The 26,103-nt window shown below is 40.9% G+C and overlaps 1 protein-coding gene and 1 pseudogene across 1 annotated transcript; one reads left to right on the plus strand and one right to left on the minus strand.

Annotated features, from left to right (window-relative positions):
* LOC139818306 (uncharacterized) overlaps nucleotides 1-24,220 on the plus strand; it is a 111,630-nt pseudogene extending 87,410 nt beyond the window's left edge.
* LOC139817765 (uncharacterized) lies at nucleotides 8,309-10,455 on the minus strand. The gene is made up of 2 exons (XM_071786055.1): nucleotides 9,807-10,455; nucleotides 8,309-8,994 (listed from the first exon to the last, which is right to left on the minus strand). Exons 1-2 carry the CDS (start codon nucleotides 10,453-10,455, stop codon nucleotides 8,309-8,311), a joined length of 1,335 nt encoding a protein of 444 aa, XP_071642156.1.
* Nucleotides 24,221-26,103: the final 1,883 nt, after the last annotated feature.

The raw sequence follows: 26,103 nt of genomic DNA on the forward strand, positions 1-26,103 counted from the left end.
TTTTATTATTGCCAAAATTCTCAGTTATCGATTTGAAGGTCAAGTTAAATTGTGGTAGATGCATTTGTATGTGCTTGATGTACTCTTGTTTTTTAGTTCGTAGTGTCAAGTTTGTCGTGGTCAGTCTACAATTTTTGTTTAATTTAATTTTCCCTGTTCTATTAATTTCAATTTTCTTTTTGGCTTGATCATTGCACTGTACGGTTATGCATTGTTTGTACGGAGTAGAAAATAACCATGTCTGTGGTTCTGCTATAGTAATCCAGAACGTCACATTCGAGAATGTGACGTCGCTCGCAATTATCTTTTTGTGCTCGGATATAAATTTGCACCTCGCAGGGTGCGTGCGCTGTTACGAAATATACGGGGTATTTTGTGTCGCATATATACGAATGTTCTGTCGGCATGTGTGCATATGTCTAAATCGCTTTCCTTTAGTATTAAGTAGTTTCGGTTCTCTTTATTTATGGCTAATGGGGTGTGTGAGATTTTAGGAATTATAAATATGTTTTTGTTGTCGTGCACTGGTAGGGGGGTTATTCGCACGATTTCATAATTGGGATAGGTAATGATTGGGAATGTCAGGATCGTGTATATGTTGGGGTTGTCTTAATAGGCGTTTAACTCTACGAATTTTTCGATAGTGTTCCAGTTGTTTATTTGTACCTTGAAAGGGAAGTGTGCCCCTCGGGATAGGTGGGTCGTCGCCTTTCTTAGTTTCGCCACGAAGGTTTCGAGTGGTAACAGACGAATGAGAATTATTTCCTTTTTCGCGTACGTGAGATATTCTAAAGTGTCTTCTACGTCGCTTATTAATTTTGCGGTTATTGTGCTTACTACTAGAAGGTGCTCGTCTAATTCTTCGCGGCAAAATAACTTTGCTACTCGTTGTTGTACTCGTCTTGTGACATTTGCTATTAAATTTTCGTTCTTATTTAGTGTCTGTTCTAATGTCTCCATGTGACCTTGCAGCCGACGGCTGCACCCGAGCACGACCAGCTGCAGGAGAGACGACTACCAATGGTGACGGATGACCGGATCCTCACCCAGCCTATCGTGAAGAAGCAACGGGTTCGAAAATCAAAGTACGAACCGACGGGCAACACGGGAGAACGAATCAGCAGCTTGAACGAGATGGAGGAGGCGCGAAGGCGAATCGTCCAAGCGGCGATTATGGATGCGGCGACGGTCGCTGAGCGACGCTAAACCAGTGTGCGAACCTGAAACATAAAAAGACAAAATGTATATAGTGCGACATGAAAAATAATAAACAATATTAGTGGATAATATAGTAGTAAGAAAAACATATAATGGACTGACATAGATATATATATAAAATTAAAGATAAGATTTTGGAATAAAAGCGCGCGCGATAATTATAGTTACTAATCCACAGCGTGCGATAAAGTAAAAATTACTTCCCCGATTTATACCGATCCGAGTGAGCGGAGGCGAATTAAACATAAGAGAAAAAAATGTTTATTTCGACAGATAGATTAAGAAAGGTCATAATCTTTTTGATGATTAAACAAACCTTTACCATAAAAATTTGACATATCCTCATTTCCCAATTCCTCATCTATAGAAATAGATAAGATTAAGATCGACGAATAAAAACGCGATTGCATTGATCGAGAGAAAGAAAAAGTAGAGTCACGTGGATTGATTCGATGATAAATCAGATTACGAGCAATAGAGCTCGGCCAAGAGACAACCATACGAATTAGAATCACCGAAAAATGAAAATCCTTCACGAATTACACGGGAATACAGATTTAGGGCAAGTTGGCAACGCGATCAGTACAAGCGACCGATACGCAAGATAGATTACGCGAAAGCACGAGGCATAGTTAAAATTTCCGAAACAGTTTGCGATAAGCAGGGGTAAGATGGCAATAGCGCGAATCTGGGGCAAATACGTTACGATGATGGAAATTGCGTCAGAGCACTTAGAAACACCTGTCTACCAAGTTTTACACCTCCGGGAAATTCTGGGGCAAGTTGGTCACTAGGACAAGATAGGGGTAAATCCGGCAGGCATCGAAACGCATAAGCGGTCAGCATGGCGAGCCTAGCAACCGGACCGACGGTCGAATAGAGTCCGGATCATCTGCATTGACCTACAAGAGACATAAAAAAGTTGACCTGTCCGGCGGTAGACGCGGCAAACGTCTCAGACTGGGGGTAATAACGACCACGCGAGGGAGTTGATCGACCGAGCGATCCAACGATACCCGCGACTGTTTAATAATGGAAAAGGCGTGAGAGTGTTGCAAAGATCACCGAGCAACCATCAATCGATAGAATAGGATGCGCGAGATACGCGAAATATGTACCATGACGCGAGGCGAGCGAAAATCGTGATATCAACGGTCAATCGCGAAATTATCGATATTATCGCGTCCGAGTCGTTTAGAGGAGCAAAGATCCACCGTCGAACGGCGCGTCGAACGGCGAGAAAGTAGGGGAAGTCGAACCACGGAGGCGCGGTCGGACTATCCGAAGAAACCGTAGGATTAAAATTGTAAATTTGATAAATATGCGTTGTAGGTGAATCATGTAAACGTAATCGACGATCAAACGGTCAAACGGACGACGCCATCATGTGGAGGCGCGAACTACGAATGTATAGAGATAACGCGTGGCATGTAAAGTCGAATAACCGAGCTGTGTAACGAGAAATCGGTAATTATAAGTTGTAATAGGAAAATCGAGTATGTTAACAAGCCCGAATAAACAATCAATGTTTAACGTTAAATAATGGCGAGCGATACCACGATGCGATAGTATGATAGATTGTGCGAACGAGTGAATAGTAATATTGTTAACGCAAGGTTCCCTTTTCCGAAGAGATATCCAACAATTATTAACATTGGTAATAAATGATTTCGAAGGAATAGAAGGATCTGGAAAACGGAATGCTGCGTATCTAGAATCATGTATTTGCGAAAGTTGTTGATCTGAAAAGTGAGAATAACATGTTTACATGCGATGAATGAGCCCATTGTGCGCGGCAACACCTGCCTCAGCGAACAATGGACTTCGGAATGCGGAAGCTACGAACGACCACATCTGGGTAGCAGGTGTACGTAGCACCTGGACGACAGATGTGCCATACTGGGCGGAGTCTTGCCCAAGTGTTGATGCTGCCGGGAGACCAGGAGCCGGAGCGAAACCCATCGATCAAGGAATTCTCCGCTAGAAAGTCGAACAGGAAGGTCGGTAGTAATTCCTCGGTAGGAATTCTCCGCTAGAGCTTCGTAGAGTAAAGACGTCGGGAAATCATCGCTCGTAAAGTACGGCGGCTGACATAGTAACTTCTCGTAACGATCGAAACTTAGACTCTGCGTTGAACCATCCCGCGGTAGACGCGTTAAATCTTTAAAAACTTCTGAAAATCTTGTATTATCTGGAAATAGAATAAAATAGAGGATATTTTACTATTTGAAATAGAAATACTTAAAGTTGAAATTTATTCGAGTGCGGGTGAAACCTTACCTATACGTAACACTTACCTGGTCCTGATACTTACCTGTCGGGCGATCCCACATCCGTTCGGGGAGATCCAAGAAGCGTTCCAGCGAAGGTCCAGGGCGAAGTCAGCGGTGCACAGCTGCAGTCCAGAGAAGGTCCGAGGGGCTGAGTCCAGCGGTGATCCAAGATCCGACGGCACAGAGGAGACCTGAAACAGAGAGAAAAGGGTTGAGAGGAATCAGCGGGGTCATCGTGAAAAAGGTGGGACAATTTTGTACTTAGAATCTTTAATCCTTTCTCGGTTTAGTGGGTAAAAATACGAGTGGCGACCGTGTCGGTGACATATTAAATCGTATCGGGGGGAACAACGCACCTCCGTACGGTCACAACCTAACGTGGCGTTTATAACTACCCCCCCCGGTCTTAGTAGTGCCCGAGAGGTCAGAGTATCCGGGCCTTATTACGGGCCGCGTCCGTTACACCGCTGGTATGCGGGAGTTTTGGGTTGAGCCAGGCCGACGTGCACCGGATGATATGATGCTGTTTTTGATGCTCGCCGAGCTTCGTTTTCTATTGCTAACTGGTCAGGGGCGTGGTGCTCCTCGTGGAGATTAACGTAAGTTTTCTTATTTTGCTACTTTTGGACTATGTTCTGCTTTTGGTACCTTTCATAGCTATGTCTTTCTCTATCTGCATCTCTAATTCTCGATAAAGGCTTTCAAACGGTTAGCGTGGACGCGTAGCGTTTTCCGTAGCGTTTTATCTTAATCGCGTAGTTCACGTCACTGTGTTTCTCGATAATTACATATGGTCCGATCCATTGGGACTCAAGTTTTTTCGATCGTCCGCGTCGTACCGTCTCGTCATATAGTAGTACTTTGTCGTCTACTCTAAATGTTTCTTCGTTAACTTTTTTTTCGAATTGCTGCTTCGCTTTTACCTTTTTCTGCTTAGTGTGTTCCCTTGCGACTTGGTTTGTTGCGCGAATTCGTTCTCGTAGTTTCTGCGCGTAGTCCTCGTAAGAATATTTTAGTTTTAAAGGCTTTGATAACGCTGTCGGCAGGTTAGCCCGATGTCCGTAAACTAGTTCGAACGGCGTGAATCCTGTCGTTGTGTGAGGCGTCGTGTTGTAGGTGAACATTGCATAAGATATCCATTCATCCCAATCGGTTTGGTCTTCATTTATAAAGTGCCTCAGATGTGATCTTTCCAACGCTCCGTTACTTTCGGGGTGGTATGCTGTCGTTTGAATCTTTTCTATCTTTAGCAATTTGCACGTATTTTTGAACATTTTACTTGTAAAATTCGTGTTTTGGTCCGTGAGAATTTTTTCCGGTATTCCGTGTTCTAAAACTACTTTTGTGACGAAAGCTTTAGCGACTGTATTTGCTTCCTGGTTTTCCACCGGTATCGCCTTGCTGAACTTTGTCAGGTTGTCTTGGAATGTCAGGATATATTTGATCCCACTATTTGTAATAGTCAATGGGCCTGCGATATCGAGCGCGCATTTCTCAAATGGTCGCTCGGGTGTATCTGTAATAATTAGAGGCATTTTCGTTTTCCGACTTAGTTTATTCTTCTGGCAGTATTCGCATTTGCTTATGTATACCTCTACATCTCTTGTTATGCCGCTCCAGTTATGCTGTAATCGGATCCGGTTCAACGTACGCGTGACTCTTTGGTGTCCTCCTGTAGGCGAGTCGTGATATTCGTACATTATTTGCTGCTTTTCCTCTTCCGAATATTCTCTCTGGGCGTCGTCTTCTTGCTGCGTTGCATTTATCGCTGATGCCTCCGCTATCGGGTTTCGGCTTAACGCGTCGGCGTTTACATTATTTTTTCCGGCTTTGTGTACAGGGTGTTGCAGAGACATACAGGTCAGTATGACGGGTTGCCCATTCGAGCAGGCGCGCATGGTCGTTCACAATTGCGTTGACTTCGGTGCATCACCTATAATCACTCGCATATCTTTTTTACGATAAAATAAACTTTGTAACGCCCGAAGTTGCAATACAATTGTGACGGATAACGTTAAAACAGCAATAACGTTAAAACAGAAGTTGAGATGACAATACAGGTTATGAAATAAATTTTATTTCATAACCTGTGAGAGAAAAAGAGAGGGAGAGAGGGAGGGAGAGAAAGAAAGAGAGAAAGAGAGAGAAAAAGAGAGAGAAAGGGGGGGAGGGAGAGAGATAGGAAGAGGAAAAGGGAGAGAGAAAGGGGGGGGAGGGAGGGAGAGAGATAGGGAGAGGGAAAAGGAGAGAGGGAGGGAAAGAGAGAGAGAGAGAGGAAGGGAGGGAGAGAGGAAGGGAGAGAGAGAGAGAGAGAGATTGATTGATTGATTGATAAAATTTATTATGCCCAAGCAAAGGCTAAAGGGCAAAAAGTACTATAGCAGTTACAATAATATGATGATTACATACAATACAATACAAGATGCAAAGATACAGTGTGATATAAACAAAAGCGAAGTATAACGGACAGAAGTTAGTATGATGTGCATGCTCTCTCTCTTAAGGCAAGCAACCAGCAATCTCAATAATATACACTGTAAAAACTGAGAACTAACGCAACTTGGCTAACGATAAATACAGTGAAAAAGAATAAGATAAGGAGCAGTATTTCTGAAGAGAACAAAATAGTGAATATAAAACTAAGTACTGAGGCGCAAGTTTCGGAAGTGAAGCCTGACAAGCTCGATATGACCACGAAGGGAGTTTGCGTTGAACTGAGCAACCCGAAACTCAGACTCATTGCGACGAGAGAGAGAGAGAGAGAGAGAGAGAGAGAGAGAGAGAGAGAGAGAGAGAGAGAGAGAGAGAGAGAGAGAGAGAGAGAGAGAGAGAGAGAGAGAGAGAGAGAGAGAGAGAGAGAGAGACTATTTGCGTGTCTTAATACACGTGTCCTCCGGGGCGAAGACCGAGTAACCAGCTAGTATATTATAATTTTATTACTTAAATTATTTTTTGCACACAATGTTTATGCACAGGACAAAAGCCAGCAATTAGCATATGTGTGCAAATTTAAATTATAAGTTGGCCAATAAATTTAATTCAATGTAAGTGTAAATAATGGCAGAAATCACCATTAACAAATCTTACAATATTCATTTTGTTACATTAATAAATAATTTATCATTAAATTAATAATTAATTTAATACATCAATACTTATAAGCATTATATAATTCTTTATATATAAATGATGCCGGGGCATCTTAAAAATCTTAATCTTAATCTCATAAACAAGAGGTTTATTAGTATAAAATATACATTTTAAATATGATGCTAATGAATAGTTTATATAAGGCAAATTATCATAATATTTAATGAATACTTTTCAGTAATAAATTCCTTGTAGATTTATATGAGATTCAGTAGCATTATTTACATAAAGATGCTTATTAGCATCAGTATATTGAATTAATTATATTATTAATGTTAATGATGAAATATTAATATTCTGAAATAAATGTATATATATATATATATATATTGCATATATTATATATATAATTTATATTAATTTTTGTATGAAATATTTCGTTCCGTGTAAAATAAAATAATAGAAATAATAAAATAACAATGTATAATAACTTTGATCGACTATGATCCAGCTTTCTTCGTAAGAGAAAAATAAGGCATCCCTCGTTTTTCACGTTTACTTTATAAAATGTATTTTCATACCTTGTCACTTTGGCTTCTGTTTTAACCGATCAATGTTGAAGTCTATTAAAATTGAATGTTTTGCATAATTTTAACATTGTATAATTTTTCCAACAAAAATTCGTTTAAATATAGCCAGTTATGCAGCATCTGAAAGTTAAATTAATCGAGGCGAGGGAAAGGATTTTACTACTCCAATAAATTTGTGTTGGTAAAATTATGTGCTAAAATTAAGGGGGAACATATGAGTAGATCGCAAGAAAAAAAGGTGAAATTCGGGAATTTTTATCTTGGAAACTATTAATTCGATTTGATCCGGGTTTTTTTATTTAAAAGTATCTACATTGAGGCACGTTCACAAATTTTTTTAAGGGAATTCATTTCCTCGGAGCGCTGTTCTCGTGGCCGACGTAAAATGTGACACGGTTCACGGTTCCCAGAATATCTCGAGAACAGCTGGACCGATTTGCTTCAAATTTATACACAATATTTTACGATAGTTTTTCTCGTTTCCATCGGGAGATTTTTTTTACTTAACTGTTTTTTTTTTATCAGACTATAAAAGTCGAAAATTTGGGTCGAAAAATGAATGTGACCTTAATAGTCTGATAAAAAAAAACTAGTTGAGTAAAAAAAATTCTCCCGATGGAAACGTGAAAAAACTATCGTAAAACATTGTGTATAAATTTGAAGCAAATCGGTCCAGCCGTTCTCGAGATATTCTGGGAACCGTGAACCGTGTCACATTTTACGCCGGCCACGAGAACAGCGCTCCGAGGGAATAAATTCCCTTAAAAAAATTTGTGAACGTGCCTCAATGTAGATACTTTTAAATAAAAAAAAAAACCCGGATCGAATCGAATTAATAGTTTCCAAGATAAAAGTTCCCGAATTTCACCTTTTTTTCTTGCGGTCTACTCATATGTTCCCCCTTAATTATTATAATATTCGCGCACCACCAATCACGCCTTGCTTTTATTTAGCCCGCTATCTATATTTGATAAATATATTAAGTATAATAAGATAACTCGATAACTTTATTAATATTAAAAAATTTTCGATATTATTAATATTAGAGATAGTCAATAACTTTATTAATATTTATATAATAACTTTATTGATATAACATTAATATAATTATCGTATTTGTATTATCTTTACAGAAGATTATAGAAGGTGTTCAAAATAACTGCTATTTTCTTCCGCACATAACGCGATTCTCCGCATTATGCTTTCTCGCACTTTCAATAACATTACGGGTGTAATTTCTTGACAGGCTGTTTCTATTTTTCGTATAAACTTGTTTCTACAAGGTGGCAGTGTCTCATAAACCTGATCTCGTATGTAACCCCATACAAAAAAGTCCATAGGTGTTAGGTCAGGAGAGCGTGGGGGCCATTCATGCAGAGTGCTATGGATGCCTATCCATCTGTTAGGAAATCTTTGATTTAATATATTACGAGCGAGAAGCGATGTATGAGCAGGATGGCCATCTTGTTGAAAGATAATATTTGGTAATACAGCCAATGGAACATCTTCTAATAAATTAGGTAGTATTTCCTCCAGGAAAGCGGAATAAACTTCTGCTGTGACATTAATATTTTCCGGAAAGAAATACGGCCCGATAACTTGATTATCTAAAATATTCATCCAGACATTAATATGGAATTGGCCCTGGATGTGTGTTTCTTTTCGGCAATGAGGATTTTCCTCCGCATAATGATATTCATTGTGTCTGTTTATGCGCCCATCACTGCGGAAAGTGCATTCATCTGTCCAGAGAATTCTCCTCAAGAATTGATCATTGGCGATGTTGTTTATGTCAACCTGGTACAAAAGTACAAATTTGATTGCTACGATTTTGTAGATATTTGAAATCAAAATGGCAAGAAAATTGTTAAATTATAAACTTGTGGCAATTGTCCTACGATAAATCGATATCTTTAATATTACAATTCTTTAATGATTCTCAAAGCTGACAAAAATAAAAATTTGATTTTTAAAATATTTTATAAAAAAATTGTTGTTTATTCTCAATTGTGGTAAGAACCGATAGCCACCAATTGGTAATATATCTTGCTCTTACTTGTTCTGAGAGCCAATCACAAAAAGCTTCTTGGCGACGCAAATCTTGAGGAAATAATCTTTTAGTTGTATGCCTCTTAAATGGATGCCATCCAAGATTATGCTTAATAATTCTGTGGACTCTAGTATGGCACACCTGTAGGTCATGTGCAACACTTCTCGTGCTTGTATGCGGATTAGCAATAACTGCCTCTCTTACAGCATCAATTGTTCTCTCATCTCGTTGGGCTACATGCCGTGGACGTGTTGGAGCGTGTAACATTCCATGTTGACAAGTTCTATTATATAGAACTTGAAAAAAACCGTGCCCCGGGTGTCGCTTATCAGGAAAACGTTCGGCATAGAGGGCTGCGGCTTGTCTTTGATTTTTATGGCATTCGCCATAAATAAGCAACATATTTACTAATTCTTCGTTACTGTAGCGAATACGCTCCATTATCAGACACATCAGAAACGTGACTGTTTGCAAACTGTTGCCTAGCAAAAAAATTGACAATCGGTATCAATAACTCTATTGTGTTTATGCCGCCGGGCTTATCCGCTCTCGGCAGCGAGAATTCATTTGTTTGCCGGCTCGTACGGCAATCTCGCCCATAATGGCCGGTCTTTCCACACTTGTAGCAACGCACTGTCGCGTTTCCCGCATTTCGCGCGTTTTCTTGATTAAATTTATTTCTGTTTGCCGGTAGTCCGTTCCGCGGGGAGGGCCCTCTAATCTTTTTCTTGGCGGTGGCGCCGGTTATTGCCTCCTGTAGGCTTTGATATCGTTGTGCTCGGACCAGCATCTTGATATCGTCGTGCAGCCCGATTTGAAAATTCTGCAGGGCTTGCGTCTTGATGCTGTCAAGAATCGTTTTTTGCTGTTCTTGCGAGTGTCCTTGGCCTTCCTCCATGGCCTCGTACAGTTCTCTCGCTATTTTTTCGACTCGACGCCCGAATTCATGCGCGCTTTCTCCCGCTTTTTGTTTAAGGGAGTTGAATTCTAGCTGCAGATGGGTCATGCCGCGCTTTCCGAGATATTCCGTTTCGAGTTCGCGTTTTAACTGCTCGAAATCGCGAATGTCGCGCGTGTCGAAGTCGGTCATAGCTTTGCCCTTAAATTTAGTGCACAGTATTGTTTCTAAAAGCATTGCTTCGTCCGCGGGCTGTATATTTTTCATCGCGTATGTGCTTGCGCTAATAAATTCGCGAACGCGTTCTCTAGATTCTCCGTTTATTTCGGGAATCATGTTACGGGCTTTCTTTAGGCTAAGGAATCCGACGTGGTGCCCTGGCTGACTATGGACGTCGCTACGCATTCGCCCGTAGGTGACGCGTCATGACGTCCAGCGGGCCCTGGCTGCGAACGCGTCACTCTCGTGCGTCGGAGCAATCGTAAGTGGTGGATTCTAGCCGACTCATGCGTTCGTGCATCTCGTGGATTGCGCGAAGGACTTACAGAGCGCTCGAACTCTGCGGCCTCTGTACGGTCCATGCATTCCTGCATGTCGCGCATCATGCGTAGCACGTCGCTGAGCACGGAGTCTAATGCTCCTGGGCTTATTCGCGTCGGCTCGGGGGCTCGACTTGGGTCGGTTTCGGACGGTCGCCCGTTAACCGCGGGTCTGAGCCGCTCTATTTCTGCGTTAATCTGCGCAGGTGATATGTCCTCACGCGGCGCAATGGTCGCGGCAGCTCGTTGCTGGCTCATCTTGTTGGCCTGGGGGGTATAATCCTCTTGGGTCGGATCGAATACTTTGCTGTCGTACGAAGTCAGGGAGAATTCTCCTCTTCCGGAGTTCTCGCTTTGTGTGTCGGCCGAGGTGTCTGATCGTGCGTCACCTTCGGTCGGGGGCAGTATGCGTGCGTCACGGTCGTGATTATAGCTATTTTCGTCACCGCTTTGGTTAGCTATATTATCTCGAGGATTTTTGTTCGCGTTACAGAGGCTAGCGTCTAAAAATTCGAATTCGCGTTCCACTATGACGTTGGGGTGTAACTCGAGCACCGGCGTATTATCGTCATCAAGTTGCGCGTCTAAGTTTTGTCGCACGCGGTCTAATTCGTTGTTCGTAAGTCGTGCGGCGCGAAAACGGTTTCGGATGCTGTTTTCGATCGCTTGTTGCGCGCGCTCGCTCAGCACGAAGGACGCGTTGCTGACAGGGGGATGCCGGGATAGGTTGTCCGACATCTATCGGCGCTTACACTTGTATCTCCTGTAATCGCGAAGCTTTCTGTCAGCGTCCGCGGTTATATCTCCGGTAATCGCAAAGTTGTCTTTCGGCGCTCGCAGTTATAGTTCCTGTAATCGCAAAGTTTTTTTTCGGCGCTTGCGGGTGTATCTCTAGTTTGTTTTCGGCGCTCGCGGTCCGTTTCTCTATTTCTCGCACAATTTAGTATAAGTTGAAACGGACTTACAATAACGACGCGGTGCGCATGGTGTCTGCTTTCTGCTGACGTCGTCCGCTGCTACGCTGTGCCGCTGGGCCGTTTCGCTGCCTCGGTGCACCGTGTCACGCTGCTTCGCTGCTTCGCTGCTCGGGCTGGCGAGTCCGTGCGGTAGGTCGGGGCCGTTTCCGGTGTCGCTGATAACACTCGGCGGCTGCTACCGTTGTTTCACGTTTCACTCACTCGGAATCTGGCTGGCTGTTCCTCTCCGGGGTGCCTTGCCGCCGTTTTATGATCCGTTCCCTTTTGCAGGCGTAAATCTGGCAGGATGTCCTTTCGTTCGGTTGGCAGGATCCCACCGCTGCCACCAATTTGTCGTGCCGCGCCTTGAATTGGAGCTCAGGGCCGGCACCGGGTTCTTAGGATCCGCAGGAGGGCGAAAAGGAATAACTCTCATAGATTTACGTGGTTGTATCAGAAATGTTTAATTAAACAGATTGGTCTTTTTACACAGGTGTTCTCACTCATTACCCTGACTCGCGGGTTAGATATAGTGTCGACACGTGGTCTCGCGATACGCGCTCTGATCTCAGACTGGCCGCCGCTTATCGGAAGGGCGGGCCTTTTATCTTTTATCGCGCGGAGTCGCTTCCTCGTTGTCGACTCAGCTGTCAGCGCTTTTGCTTCCGGGCCTTGGTCAATCGCCTGGCGATCGGATGATGCCCGGAATGAATTTAGCAATAGCCAGAACTCGCGCTGGCAATCGGGTGATGCCCGGAATGCCACCTAAGATGTATTTGGCAATAATCGGACTTGCGCTGGCAGCTCTGTGTCGCATCTAGGTCAACTCGACTTCCGTCTCACAACAGATGGTATTTCGTGTTTATGGTAATTACAATTATTTTCTGCGAAAGAGGAAGCCATTTTTTATGTGCTATAGAAATTGTGAAGAAATATATAAAGTCTACGATATTATCACGTTGCTGTTAACCATTATTTTTACAAATATTATATTATTTTTATTTTTTTTATATAATAAATAAAGGATTATTCGGATAGAAAGATATTCGTAACATACACTGAGAGTTGAAAAACAGTAATAATTACTGTATTTTTGCTCACTCTCAACTTCTCTTCCAGTCTTTCTTACAGTAACCATTACGCACTACTACAGTAAACATTCTCCCAGTAACCAGTACGGATTCACAGTAACCATTACGATAAAGATCAGTAATGATTCCGGTGCAATATTTTAACGAAAAAAAATTCTTTTTTATTTTCAAATAGTTTTTATTTTTTTCTAATATTTCTAATAGTTTAATTTTATTCGTGGTGTCGCATATATTACTCTATTTTATTAATTAAAATTACGCACTGTTTTACAATTTTTGAAAACATATTGACGGGAGACGGGATTCGAACCTAAGATTCCGGAATAACAACCTAATACGCTAACATTGAGCTAACAATCTATTCTATAGTAACTGTTATGAACCCAATAAACACATGATGGTATATTAAACATTTATTAAACGTAAAATTAGTATAAAAGTGGTATAAGTATAATAGATAAACGTTTAATTTTAATGTTTTATACATATACAGTCGTACAATATACGATAATGATATCCGTTTTTATTATGTTTATATAATACACAACGGATTTTATGCGTTAAAAAATAGTATATGAATATACGAAATGAAAGGTTTAATTTCTAGAGTGTACTTACGTCTATTTTATTTCTTAAAATTGTATATTTATGTAATCAAAGAAACGTTTATTAAAAACGTATATAATTTATGAGAAAAATCTCTTTTATGCGTTGAAAAATAGTATATGTGTATACGAAATATTTGTTTATATACAATCGTATAATATACGATACTGATATCCGTTTTTATTATGTTTGTATAATACAAAACGTATTTTATGCGTTAAAAAATAGTATATAAATTTATTAAAAAAAAGGTGGGGCGGCAGTGTGGTCTAGTTGTAAAGCGCCAGACTCGTAATCTGAGGAACCAGGTTCGAGTCCACTAGAGCCATGAAGCATGGAATGTTTTTCCGATAACTGCGCCCCTCCGTGCAAGATAGGCTCTTGTGCAGAGAAAACTGGGCTCCGTCCTTCGGAAAGAGCCGTTGGTCCAAAGGGTTAAAGTGAGAGGAGAAGGATAGTATTGGTAGTAGATTGCGAACCCTGCGGGGATATGTAATAAATTTCGAATTATATAAAAAGAAAGGTTTAATTTCTCGAATGTACTTACGTCTATTTTATTTCCTAAAATCGTATGTCTACGTAATCAAAGAAATGTTTATTAAAAACGTATATAATTTATGAAAAAAAATTTATTTATAAATATTTAGAAAATTTCATTGTATAAATGGTATAATTTACATCTTTAAAACGTCAATAATATAAACACATGATTTTACAAGTAAAATATTATACGATTAATAAACATATTTTATTATTTATTTTTAATCATATTGAGCTAAGTACATTTTCACTGTTTATAAAATGATTACACAAACTTTCTTTTATAAACGTATAAAGATATCGCGTTATACAACTATATCCCTAATACACATATCGACACATATTTTGAATTTTGATTATAATATTTAACGATTATATTGCAAAAATAATTAATGTATTTTAATGTGTGTAATCTGAAGTGTATTCTGAAGTGCATATGTTTTATTTTCTGTGAAGAAAAATGGATTTGATTCAAGAGTGTATATATACATATACATATGTGTTTAACGGTAAGTAAAACTGTAATATCGAAATATAATATATTAAAATATTAATTTATTACTGCACACTATATATAATATATATTGTGTTGTCTGTGATTTTATAACTAATTAATTAGTTGCTACTCAACTTCGAAAAAATGTGATCCTTTATTTCTTTCTAAAACAAAAAATAGAAAATTTTCTAAAATTTCAGCATTACCAGCATGGCAACAAAGAACCGTCGATATTCGCCTTTTGTTGATATAAAACAAAAGCATCTCGATTCCGCGCCGCTGCCACATCACTTCAGTGTCGAGAGCCCCACAGATCAAATAACATACGTACGTTTCTAAAGTATAAAATCTTGTCGGATTTTTATATTTTAATTCGTTTTGTGTTTAATTTGCGGTTATTCCATTTGTTGACGATTCCAAGGCTTAAAATGATTGAGTTTCGACAACTTTTCCAAAGGTAAAAATCTTATTTGTATCTTTATATTTCGTACATTACATCTGAAAAAGTGCAAACGAATTTAATATAACATAGCGTGTTTTATTGTAGCTAATTTTCGATTTATTATTTAATTAATTTAATATCAACAATTCAGTCAGTGTTCGAGAAGTCGAACATGTGCCGCGCGCGCCTGACAAATGCGCGCCCGGCCAACACGCGCTTATCAGATTTCGCGGCTCGCCGCGGCGCGTCGCCGGCTCACGTACACTTACTCGCGTTTAAGGTACGTTCAAGTAGCAATTTAAGGCGAGCCGCGCACAGACCAGCATCGAATCCTACCGCTATACTCTGCGATCTCGCATCGAGAAAGCGTTGAGAGAATCGAAATATTAAATCTTTTGTCGCGTCGAGTGAGATTCCCTCTCCTCCGCGCAGTAATTGTCGAGCGTCGAGAGACTTCTCCTCCGCTCATTGCACTCTTGTGGAGCCATCGTGGAGACCGCGGCCCCCTCCAAGTCCGACGCCCCCTCCGGGCCCGGCACAGTGGAAGCGGAGGCGCGGAGTGGCCCCACTCCAACAGCGACCAGAAGGAAGAGGTGCCGAACCAGAACGCGGAGCCAGAGACGAAGGAAGCGCCTCTCCTACCCGCCAGTACCTCAGGAGCGGCACACGAAGGGGGCGGAGCCCGCTAAACCAGTGTCGCAGAAGCGGCACCAAGATACACCGGCCCTTGTGAAACCTCGTCTTTCCAACCAGCCAGTGCCGCAGGAGCGGCAGGCGACGAGACGGGAGTTGGACAAGGGACAGGCGATACGTCCGTGGAAGCTCATTTCACTGGAGCTCCCGGAGGTGCGCCGCACCAGGCCTGCCGGACTGACGCTCCCGAAACGGGATTGCCGCATTTCTCGACCACCGGCCCTCCACCTGATCCGCGTCAAGGAGACGCGAACCACAGCGTGTCAGACGGTGCTCAGGAGAGCTTTCCTGGCTCTTTCATCGCCAGTGGACCCACCGGATCAACCGACGGACAAGCCACCTCTCACCCCGGGCTCTAAACTCGACCTCAATAATAACTCGGCCCCCTCCGAGCCCCGTGCAAAGAAGGCCATCCGCCACATTAAATTTTTAAACCGTGCGTTAGCACTTATTTTTTGATTAGGCGCCTTCAAGGCGCCGTCTAAGACAATGCAAACATAATATATGTAATTTAGACACAGAATATATTGTTTTGTTACCAAATCTTGTCTCGCTGACTCACCGCCACCGCCCTGATCCCTATTGCGACTCCACGATATCGAACAGTCAGTTACATTTTATGTAGGGGAGACCGGGGCTAACTCGACATCGGGGCAAACTTGACACTAGACTTTTTGCTAATTTAAATCTATCGTAGAAACTTGCCTTTTTTACTGTAAATGCGTCTTTATGTGCCAATATTATCAACGGGATTTGATGACATTTTGAGTTATGGTGTAATTTTTAGCGCGACATAAGCGTTTTTGATGGTAAAAAGTAATTTTTCTGATCTCTCGAAAATTTCTACTCTTTCATCGAGCTTTACTCTTGCAAACCTATATGTAAGTGATTTTTATGGAAAATTTGATGCTCTATATAAATACGATAATCGTTTTTGGATATTTTCAAATTTTTCTTGTTTTTGAAGTGACAAAAGTGAAAAACGACATCCGGGGCAAAGTCAACACCACGCCGTTTCGTCGGTTCCCAGTAACAAACGATGCTTGTCATGCAGCCGTATGACTCATGACAAATGTATGCGCACGTCCGATCGCGAGTTTACCTGCATTAATTGTTTTTTAGACATGAGTTTAGATGAAGATAATTGAAAGTTCAACAATTTTTGTTCTCATTATTTTAAATGATTGTTCTAGCTACTTTATTCCGAATTTTTGTACTTTTTAAATACACAATAAACAATATATTTTTCTTTCCAGACAGTAAACATGAGACACGTGAATGTTATATAAAAAAAGTCAGATCGTTTACTTTTAATATTTTATAATTGTTCAATCTTTTCAACCGTTACATAAATTATTTTAAAAATGTATGTGTTGAGAAATGAGTAAATTTAGATTAGTCATGTAAGTACATGTATATGTACGACTGAGCGACACTGAGGGAGCACGCGACGAGCACGCAACGAGCACGTAAGCATAGATGTGTAAAAGGTATAGCGTCCGCAAGAAGGACACCTCACAAGCGACGCGCGGTGCGAGCATACTCAGAAAGATACGAGACTCTCTCGAGGCCGACACGCGGTCGAGCGCTCCAGCGTATCATATACAGTATATAGATGTATATAGCGTATTGAATATAAACTCGTTAATTCTCATCGTTTAATTGACTTCACCCAAACTCACCACTCCACGCACCATTGAACTTAACAGTATGAAAGCACAAAGCTTCTGAGTAATCGACAGTTGCGTTGAAGGATAAATAATGCAGTACAAAAAATATTATTACCCTCATGTACACAAGCAAATGACTCTAATTCTACTTCTACAAATACGCAAAATTTATGTTCACCTATAATGTACGATACAGTTGATACTAATGAAAGTATTATCGACGTAGATACAGCAAATGCCACTGAATCTCCTCTCACATTAATGGTCACAGAATTAAACTTTAATAACATAGATGATGTATATACATTAAACACTGACGACAATTCTACTACTGAGAATGACGAAAATTATAACAATAATGGTCTTATAACGCATACATTTGTAGTAAATCTAGCCAATTTTACGAATAACTTGCGTAAGAACACATGCAGCATTAACTAAGATTTTGGAATTAATTAATCCAGCCTATGCATTTTTACCGCGTACTGCCCGATGTTTATTGCATACTCCTAGAACATTGGAAACCATTTCTTTTGATAATGGCGAGATGTACTATTATGGCATTCAAAAATGTTTGATGCATAAGTTATAGAATGGCGGATTGAATGGTGTTTCGAAATCATCGCCAGCGACGATTTGAAATGGGCGCCGTGGCGCCGGCTCGGACGTCGCGAGCGCGATCGAGGAGAGTGCGACGGTCAGCGAGCGCGGCAACGGTCAAGCACCGGCCCTCCCTTATAAAAATGTGCCCTTCATTGCCATTAAAAAATGCCATTGAATTCCCATTGTTCCAGACGCAATGGAAATGAAGGCATTTTTGCCAAAGATAAAAAGTTCCACACAAAATCCCATTGGTATTGCTATTGGTATTGCCACTGGTTTTGCCGTTGGTATTGCCATTGGTATTGCCATTAGCATTGCCATTGGTATTAACACTGGCAATACCAATGGGATTTTGTGTGGAAATTTTTATCTTTGGCAAAAATGCCTTTATTTCCATTGCGTCTGAAACAATAAGAATTCAATGGCATTTTAATAAATGGTACTATTTTGTCTTTAATATAAATGCCTTCATTTCCCATTGCCTTTGGTTCAACAGACAATCTAATAGGAGCTCTTGCCTTAGGCGACTAGCGCCTGAAAATATCTGCCTCGGTGTCCCGTAGGGGGTCTCATACATATACCAGTCCATCCCGAACCTTGAATTTGAGAGAATGCATGAACGATGCGACGCCTCCCTTATAAAAATGTGCCCTTCATTGCCATTAAAAAATGCCATTGAATTCCCATTGTTCCAGACGCAATGGAAATGAAGGCATTTTTGCCAAAGATAAAAAGTTCCACACAAAATCCCATTGGTATTGCTATTGGTATTGCCACTGGTTTTGCCGTTGGTATTGCCATTGGTATTGCCATTAGCATTGCCATTGGTATTAACACTGGCAATACCAATGGAATTTTGTGTGGAAATTTTTATCTTTGGCAAAAATGCCTTTATTTCCATTGCGTCTGAAACAATAAGAATTCAATGACATTTTAATAAATGGTACTATTTTGTCTTTAATATAAATGCCTTCATTTCCCATTGCCTTTGGTTCAACAGACAATCTAATAGGAGCTCTTGCCTTAGGCGACTAGCGCCTGAAAATATCTGCCTCGGTGTCCCGTAGGGGGTCTCATACATATACCAGTCCGTCCCGAACCTTGAATTTGAGAGAATGCATGAACGATGCGACGCCTAGCGCCGTCGATGCGAACTGCCGGTAATACAGTTACCGCGCGGGCGTGATGATGATGCATGTACCACTGGTGGCGCGAACCGCCACATTTACCATTGACGAATTTCCATTACAATTCACACTAAACAAATTAGCTGAAGGTAGAAAAATTCCATACAAATTTTATCTTTCATGAGTCATTGGCAGTTTCCATTACGCCTGTATGGAAAAGGTTGTCATTCGAATCTTGCCATTGTGTTTTCATTCATCTTATTGCCACTCAATATTTTCCATTAACTTTTCCATATAATTCGCATTGCAAGTTCCATACACAAGTTTTAACCTTCATAAGCCATTAGCAGTTTCCATTACGCCTGTATGGAAAAAGTTGTCATTCGAATCTTGCCATTGCGTTTCCATTCATCTTATTGCCACTCAATATTTTCCATTAACTTTTCCATATAATTCGCATTGCAACTGTAGGGCAACCATACATTCCCACTGACCGCCATTGAGCACTCAAGGGCACATTTTTATAAGGGCTAGCGCCGTCGATGCGAACTGCCGGTAATACAGTTACCGCGCGGGCGTGATGATGAGGCATGTACCACTGGTGGCGCGAACCGCCACATTTACCATTGACGAATTTCCATTACAATTCACACTAAACAAATTAGCTGAAGGTAGAAAAATTCCATACAAATTTTATCCTTCATGAGTCATTGGCAGTTTCCATTACGCCTGTATGGAAAAAGTTGTCATTCGAATCTTGCCATTGCGTTTGCCCTACAGTTGCAATGCGAATTATATGGAAAAGTTAATGGAAAATATTGAGTGGCAATAAGATGAATGGAAACGCAATGGCAAGATTCGAATGACAACTTTTTCCATACAGGCGTAATGGAAACTGCTAATGGCTTATGAAGGTTAAAACTTGTGTATGGAACTTGCAATGCGAATTATATGGAAAAATTAATGGAAAATATTGAGTGGCAATAAGATGAATGGAAACACAATGGCAAGATTCGAATGACAACCTTTTCCATACAGGCGTAATGGAAACTGCCAATGACTCATGAAGGATAAAATTTGTATGGAATTTTTCTACCTTCAGCCAATTTGTTCAGTGTGAATTGTAATGGAAATTCGTCAATGGTAAATGTGGCGGTTCGCGCCACCAGTGGTACATGCATCATCATCACGCCCGCGCGGAAACTGTATTACCGGCAGTTCGCATCGACGGCGCTAGGCGTCGCATCGTTCATGCATTTTCTCAAATTCAAGGTTCGGCACGGACTGGTATATGTATGAGACCCCCTACGGGACACCGAGGCAGATATTTTCAGGCGCTAATCGCCTAAGGCAAGAGCTCCTATTAGTTTGTCCGTTGAACCAAAGGCAATGGGAAATAAAGGCATTTATATTAAAGACAAAATAATACCATTTATTAAAATGCCATTGAATTCTTATTGTTTCAGACGCAATGGAAATAAAGGCATTTTTGCCAAAGATAAAAATTTCCACACAAAATCCCATTGGTATTGCTATTGGTATTGCCACTGGTTTTGCCGTTGGTATTGCCATTGGTATTGCCATTAGTATTGCCATTGGTATTAACATTGGCAATACCAATGGGATTTTGTGTGGAAATTTTTATCTTTGGCAAAAATGCCTTTATTTCCATTGCGTCTGAAACAATAAAAATTCAATGGCATTTTTTAATGGCAATGAAGGGCACATTTTCATAAGGGTTATGCGGCGGTCCCGCAATTATTTATCGCGCGGCTACGTGGTCGACGTGGTGCAAAATATCCGCGCGTACGATCTCAGTTTTTTCTCATTGCGCGTATCCGTAGCCGGTTGTGTCATTGTTCATTTTTCGAATTATTATTCGCGGTATTACGAGCAGTGCCTGTGCGGTTATTTTCGATATTTCTTCGTTTACGCGTCTGGGTGATATGTTCGACATTATTTTATCTCTCGTTACGATATCCGCGTTGTAATGTTCAAATTCGTGTACGAGTGACCCGGTATGTTCCCTTTGCGTACGTGCGTTGTTTTTTTTCGACATTGTTTTCTATGCGGGCGACTTCGGTATTTTCCATTGCGTGAAGTTCACCAAAATACTATGCGAATAAACGTGAGTTTATTATCTCTTGCGAATGTTACATGGTAATTCGAGCGATTGCTGAATCTGTTTTACTGCATTATCATTTGATCACTTCTAACGATAATTCTATTCCTTCTACTCTTGCATCGAGATTCCTTGCGTATGCTGACGAGAAGGTTGTGAGAAGATCGGAGATTCGCTACGAACGAGATATCCGCAGATTCACACGTTTAACGGATCAACACGAAGTTGATGCTATGCGTTGTTGCGAGATTACGAAGGAGCTTTGCGATGATGCGATGACGGGCAACACGATGTTGCGAGATTACCGCGAGGGCTTTGCGATCAACACGAAGTTGATGCAATGCGTGGCAACACGATGTTGCGAGATTACCGCTAATTCCTTGAGATACACCGCTTCTGAGATTACCGCTATTCTCTTGATAACCGCTTAGCTCAACGAGATCAACTGCGCGCTAGACATCCTTGATCTGCGCGCCATTCATCCTTGCGTTCTACGTTCCTGTATTCTGCGCGCTAGACGTCCCTGATCTGCGCGCCATTCATCCTTGCGTTCTACGTTCCTGTGTTCTGCGCGCCATTCATTCTTGCGTTCTACGTTCCTGTGTTCTGCGCGCTAGACATCCCTGATCTGCGCGCCATTCATTTTTGCGTTCTACGTTCCTGTGTTCTGCGTGCTAGACATCCTTGATCTGCGCGCCATTCATTTTTGCGTTCTACGTTCCTGTGTTCTGCGCGCTAGACATCCTTGATCTGCGCGCCATTCATCCTTGCGTTCTACGTTCCTGTGTTCTGCGCGCTAAACATCCCTGATTGAGTTCTACGTTCCTGTCATCCTTGCGATCTACGCACTTGTCATCCTTGTCAACTGTTGCCATTACTAATTTCTAATCTAACTCGGCGCAACACGAATCAGATTATTATCACACAACAAATGGCAAAATTTCAACTATCAATTTAATTATAAATATTGACGATTTATCCGTATTCAAGAGCAGTAGAAATTGACTTGTGGCCAATTTTAGGTTGTAGTGATGATATGGTAAAACGTCCATTTATGATTGCATGTTTTTGTGGCGAAGGAAAACCAATAAAATCAAATCTTGAAAAGCCAATCAAATCTTGAAAAAGCTCTAAAGCTTTTTATTGAAGAAATGATTTCCTTACGAGAAAACGGGTTTCAATACAACGGGAAAAGATGCTATGTTGAAATTAAGTGTTTTGCGGTTGATGCCCCCGCAAGAGCCATGCTAAAGATGATAAAAGGACATACAAGTGTGTACGGATGTGAAAGGTGTACTATTAAAAGAGTCAAAAAGCAATTTTTTTCAACTAAAATAAGTAATTCGGTAATTTTGAGAACAAAATACGACTACATAAGTGAGAAGACTAATGATGATCATGTAAAAGAAAAATCGCCATTACTTTCTTTAAATATAGATCTCGTAAAGCAGTTTGTATTGGATCCCATGCATATAATATATCTAGGCATTATGAAGCGTTTGCTTGTAAAGTATTGGGTAGAAGGAGGACGTCACTGTAAACTCTCCCAACAAAATCTTGCAGCAATTGATTGTAATATACAGAAAATACGTAAATTCGTCACGTCTGATTTTTGTCGAAAACCTCGATCTTTAATAAACTTAAAAAAATTTAAAGCAACCGAGTTTCGATTCATTGTTTTATATGGCGGCGTAACCATTTTTTACAATATTCTTGACGACATAAAATATCGACATTTTTTTGCTATTTAACGTAGCAATTACTATTTTATCTAGTGCACCTTTAACCGAAGCTTATATACACGTAGCTGAAGAAGCTATTAGGAAGTTTATTCTCAAAACTGCTGAAATATATGGTGATTATTTCGTCGTGTACAATGTACATTTATTACTGCATCTTTGTGCAGACGTACAAACATATGGTCCATTAAAAAGATACGGTTGTTTTTTTTCCCGAAAATTATCTTCAATCTCTAAAAAGACGAATTCGCTCTAAAAAATTACCTTTGCATCAAGTATGCAACCGATTTGCAGAAGAAGAGAATCTCGATGTTGAAATTAAATCTTCTGTCACTTCAACTTACCTTCCTAAAGGAATTTATTTCCCTAATCCAAATATCATTGATCATTTTACATGTAGAAAACTAATTTTTAAAAACATGACAATATCAGTTAAACTTCCGGATAATACTGCAGTTGGCAATCAAATATACGTTATCAAAGAAATTATTTTTAATAATATAATTAGACTCGTGAAAATGTCAACGATTTAAACGGCGAATGCGAGTCAGGCGCGGGACGTGGTGCGCAATAAAACTTAAGACGTGTATTCAAATGTAACGAACATTTCGGCTCTTTGAGCCATTTTCAGCATTTATTAAGAAAAAAGATTCTATTCATGCAGAGCTCGAGGCAGAAAGCTCCCTTCTTGAGGAGATGTCACAAGCGAGCTGGTACGCACGATTATAGTGGACATTTCCACTGTGAAAAAGATAGAAAAATATATGTAATCGATCGTTAAATGAAACAATAAAAGAAATGAGAGAGCTCACCTCAAGAGCTGCAGCAGTCAAATAAGTACAAAAATTAAAAAGTCGTAGTAGTCAGGGGTGAATTCGAAAAGTCGCACATTTCGGAAATTAAAGGCGAAAATAGCAGTCACACGCGTCGCACATTTCAGAAATTAGAGGCAAGAATAAATTGCAATCACACGTGTGTCGGTTGAAATCGAAGTGAGACAGTGGGTCACAAGTATGTAGGTCAGAAACGCTATTATACACAAAGTAACCGGCCGGGGAAGGGCGAACCCAAAGTTAGATATTATTTATGATGGACAAGTATGCGTGGTGTAGACAATCGGTATCTGATTGTAAGTTTAAACTATGGCGCTGTTGTCTAATGTGTAAAACTTCCAAAATAAGTCGCTTGTAATAATATCTTTCGTGATCCAAAATTTCCACGTTATCCCAGTCGAAATCGTGGTCGTTCTGAGTTCTATGATCAGTAATCACGGAGTGGGCAGAACTATTTCTGTTGATATGACTGCGATGTTCAGATATTCTGGTTTTTAATTGTCTACCAGTCTGCCCCACGTATGATGCGTCGCAATCTCGGCAGAAAATCTTATAGACCACATTACTCGTTGCGGAAGTCGGAAGAGCATCCTTCTGAACTTTCGCATTCGCCGTTTAAATCGTTGACATTTTCACGAGTCTAATTATATTATTGATTATCGCAGGCTGAAAAATGCGTTACTCTACTTATAATTATTTTTCTTTTATATCTCACGTATTTGGGCCTAGAAAATTGCGTCATTCCTAAAGATGAATTCGTTCTCGCAATACGACTTATTCTTGACTCCACATTTTTCAGATTGAACAATAACGTATATAAACAATCTCCCATGGGCTCTCCTCTGTCTCCCGACCTTGCGGATTTAGTCCTACAAGACATCGAGACGAGGGCGATAAGAATTCTTAAATTCTATCTACCATTTTTCTATAGATACGTGGATGACATCGCAATGGCCATACCTTACGATATGGTTGATTTTACCTTATAAACTTTTAATTCGTTCCATCCACGTCTACAGTTTTCCATAGAGGTTGGGAACAATAAACTCAATTTTTTAGATACCATCATTATCAACAACAATGGTATTGTTACGTCCTGCAGACTCCACGATATCCCTTTTTCGCGGGAATTCTTATGCGCCTAAGATAGCCCTAAGATTAGGATAAACAAGCCGAGTACGGACGGTTATCGATCGGGGTGAGGTTAGATCTCGCATTCCTTTTTTTATGATCAAACTACCTATTTGCTTGGGCAACTAAAAGCAACCTCTCAGATGACAAATTACTAACAGACGGGGGATATGGTCACCAGATTCTCGTCAACTTCGTCTGGCCCATAACTATAAACCCGGCGACACGACGCGCAGAAAGGAGCCTTAACTCCAGACAGGGGAAGGGGATGATGGAGATCTGTATTATTATCGCGCGACTCACTCAAAACTAGCCGTGCGATGTTCCGACAAACAGAAACGAAACCTAATACGTGCTTTTAGAAATCTTAAGAGCACGTGGCGGAAGTTTCTGTTTGCAATAAAACTGCACTTAAAATTGAGAAGTATGGATCGTCTGTCAACATAAAAACAGGGTCGCGAGATAAGTAAGGAACCCCAATAAAAGAGAAATCGGCGATAGCCGAAAAACAAATGCGTCACTGGAAAGAACCGATGGGTTACACCCCCAATAAGACAGTGGGGCCTTAAGAGGGGACTCACCAATGGAAAACCGGAAAAATCGATAACCGTCTCTAGCTTTCTAGGATAGGCGTAAACTCAAAATCTACCTCTTGGGCGAGAAACATCTCGCCCAATAAGAATTTCCTTAAATAATAATTAGAAACATCCCGCTAACCAGAAATCCTTTAAACGAAAACCAGACACATCCCACACGAAATCCACCCCTTCCATCCTTCGAACCTTCCTATTTAAATCGCGACGTCGCAGGACTCGCCCTCAGAGAAATTTTCTCAGTTTCAGTCTGCATTGCTCGGTATTATAATCTGAATCTCATTCGTTTCGAGTCTCGACTCCACGTTTAGAGTCAGTGCAACAGATCCGACGAACCATCAGTCGCCCCCGACTCACCTACCGACGAGTCCAACGTCCATTTCAGAGAGAATCAACAACCACCAGAAATTCATCAAGTAGTAAGTCCCGTAATTCTCTTGATCCTTTCTTTTTCCGCGTTATCGCCCTCTTCTTAAACGGTCTATCGATTGTCGGATCCCCGGAAGCTTATTATTTTGGGGTCGGTCAGTGTAGGCATCAGGTTCCCAGCGGTCGTTGGCGTTGTCGTGGGCCTGACTTGGCTCCCGGCGTCTTCGTTGCTGTCGTGGACTCAGCCGGTCCACTGACCCCCCCTGAGCTCGTGATCGTGGGTCGGTCGGTGTAGGCATCAGGTTCCCAGCGGTCGTTGGCGTTGTCGTGGGCCTGACTTGGCTCCCGGCGTCTTCATCGCTGTCGTGGACTCAGCCGGTCCACTGACCCCCCTGAGCTCATGCTCGTGGGACGCTCGGTGTAGGCATCGAGTT

The sequence above is a fragment of the Temnothorax longispinosus genome, chromosome 8 (assembly GCF_030848805.1).
Source record: "Temnothorax longispinosus isolate EJ_2023e chromosome 8, Tlon_JGU_v1, whole genome shotgun sequence".
NCBI lineage: Eukaryota > Metazoa > Arthropoda > Insecta > Hymenoptera > Formicidae > Temnothorax > Temnothorax longispinosus.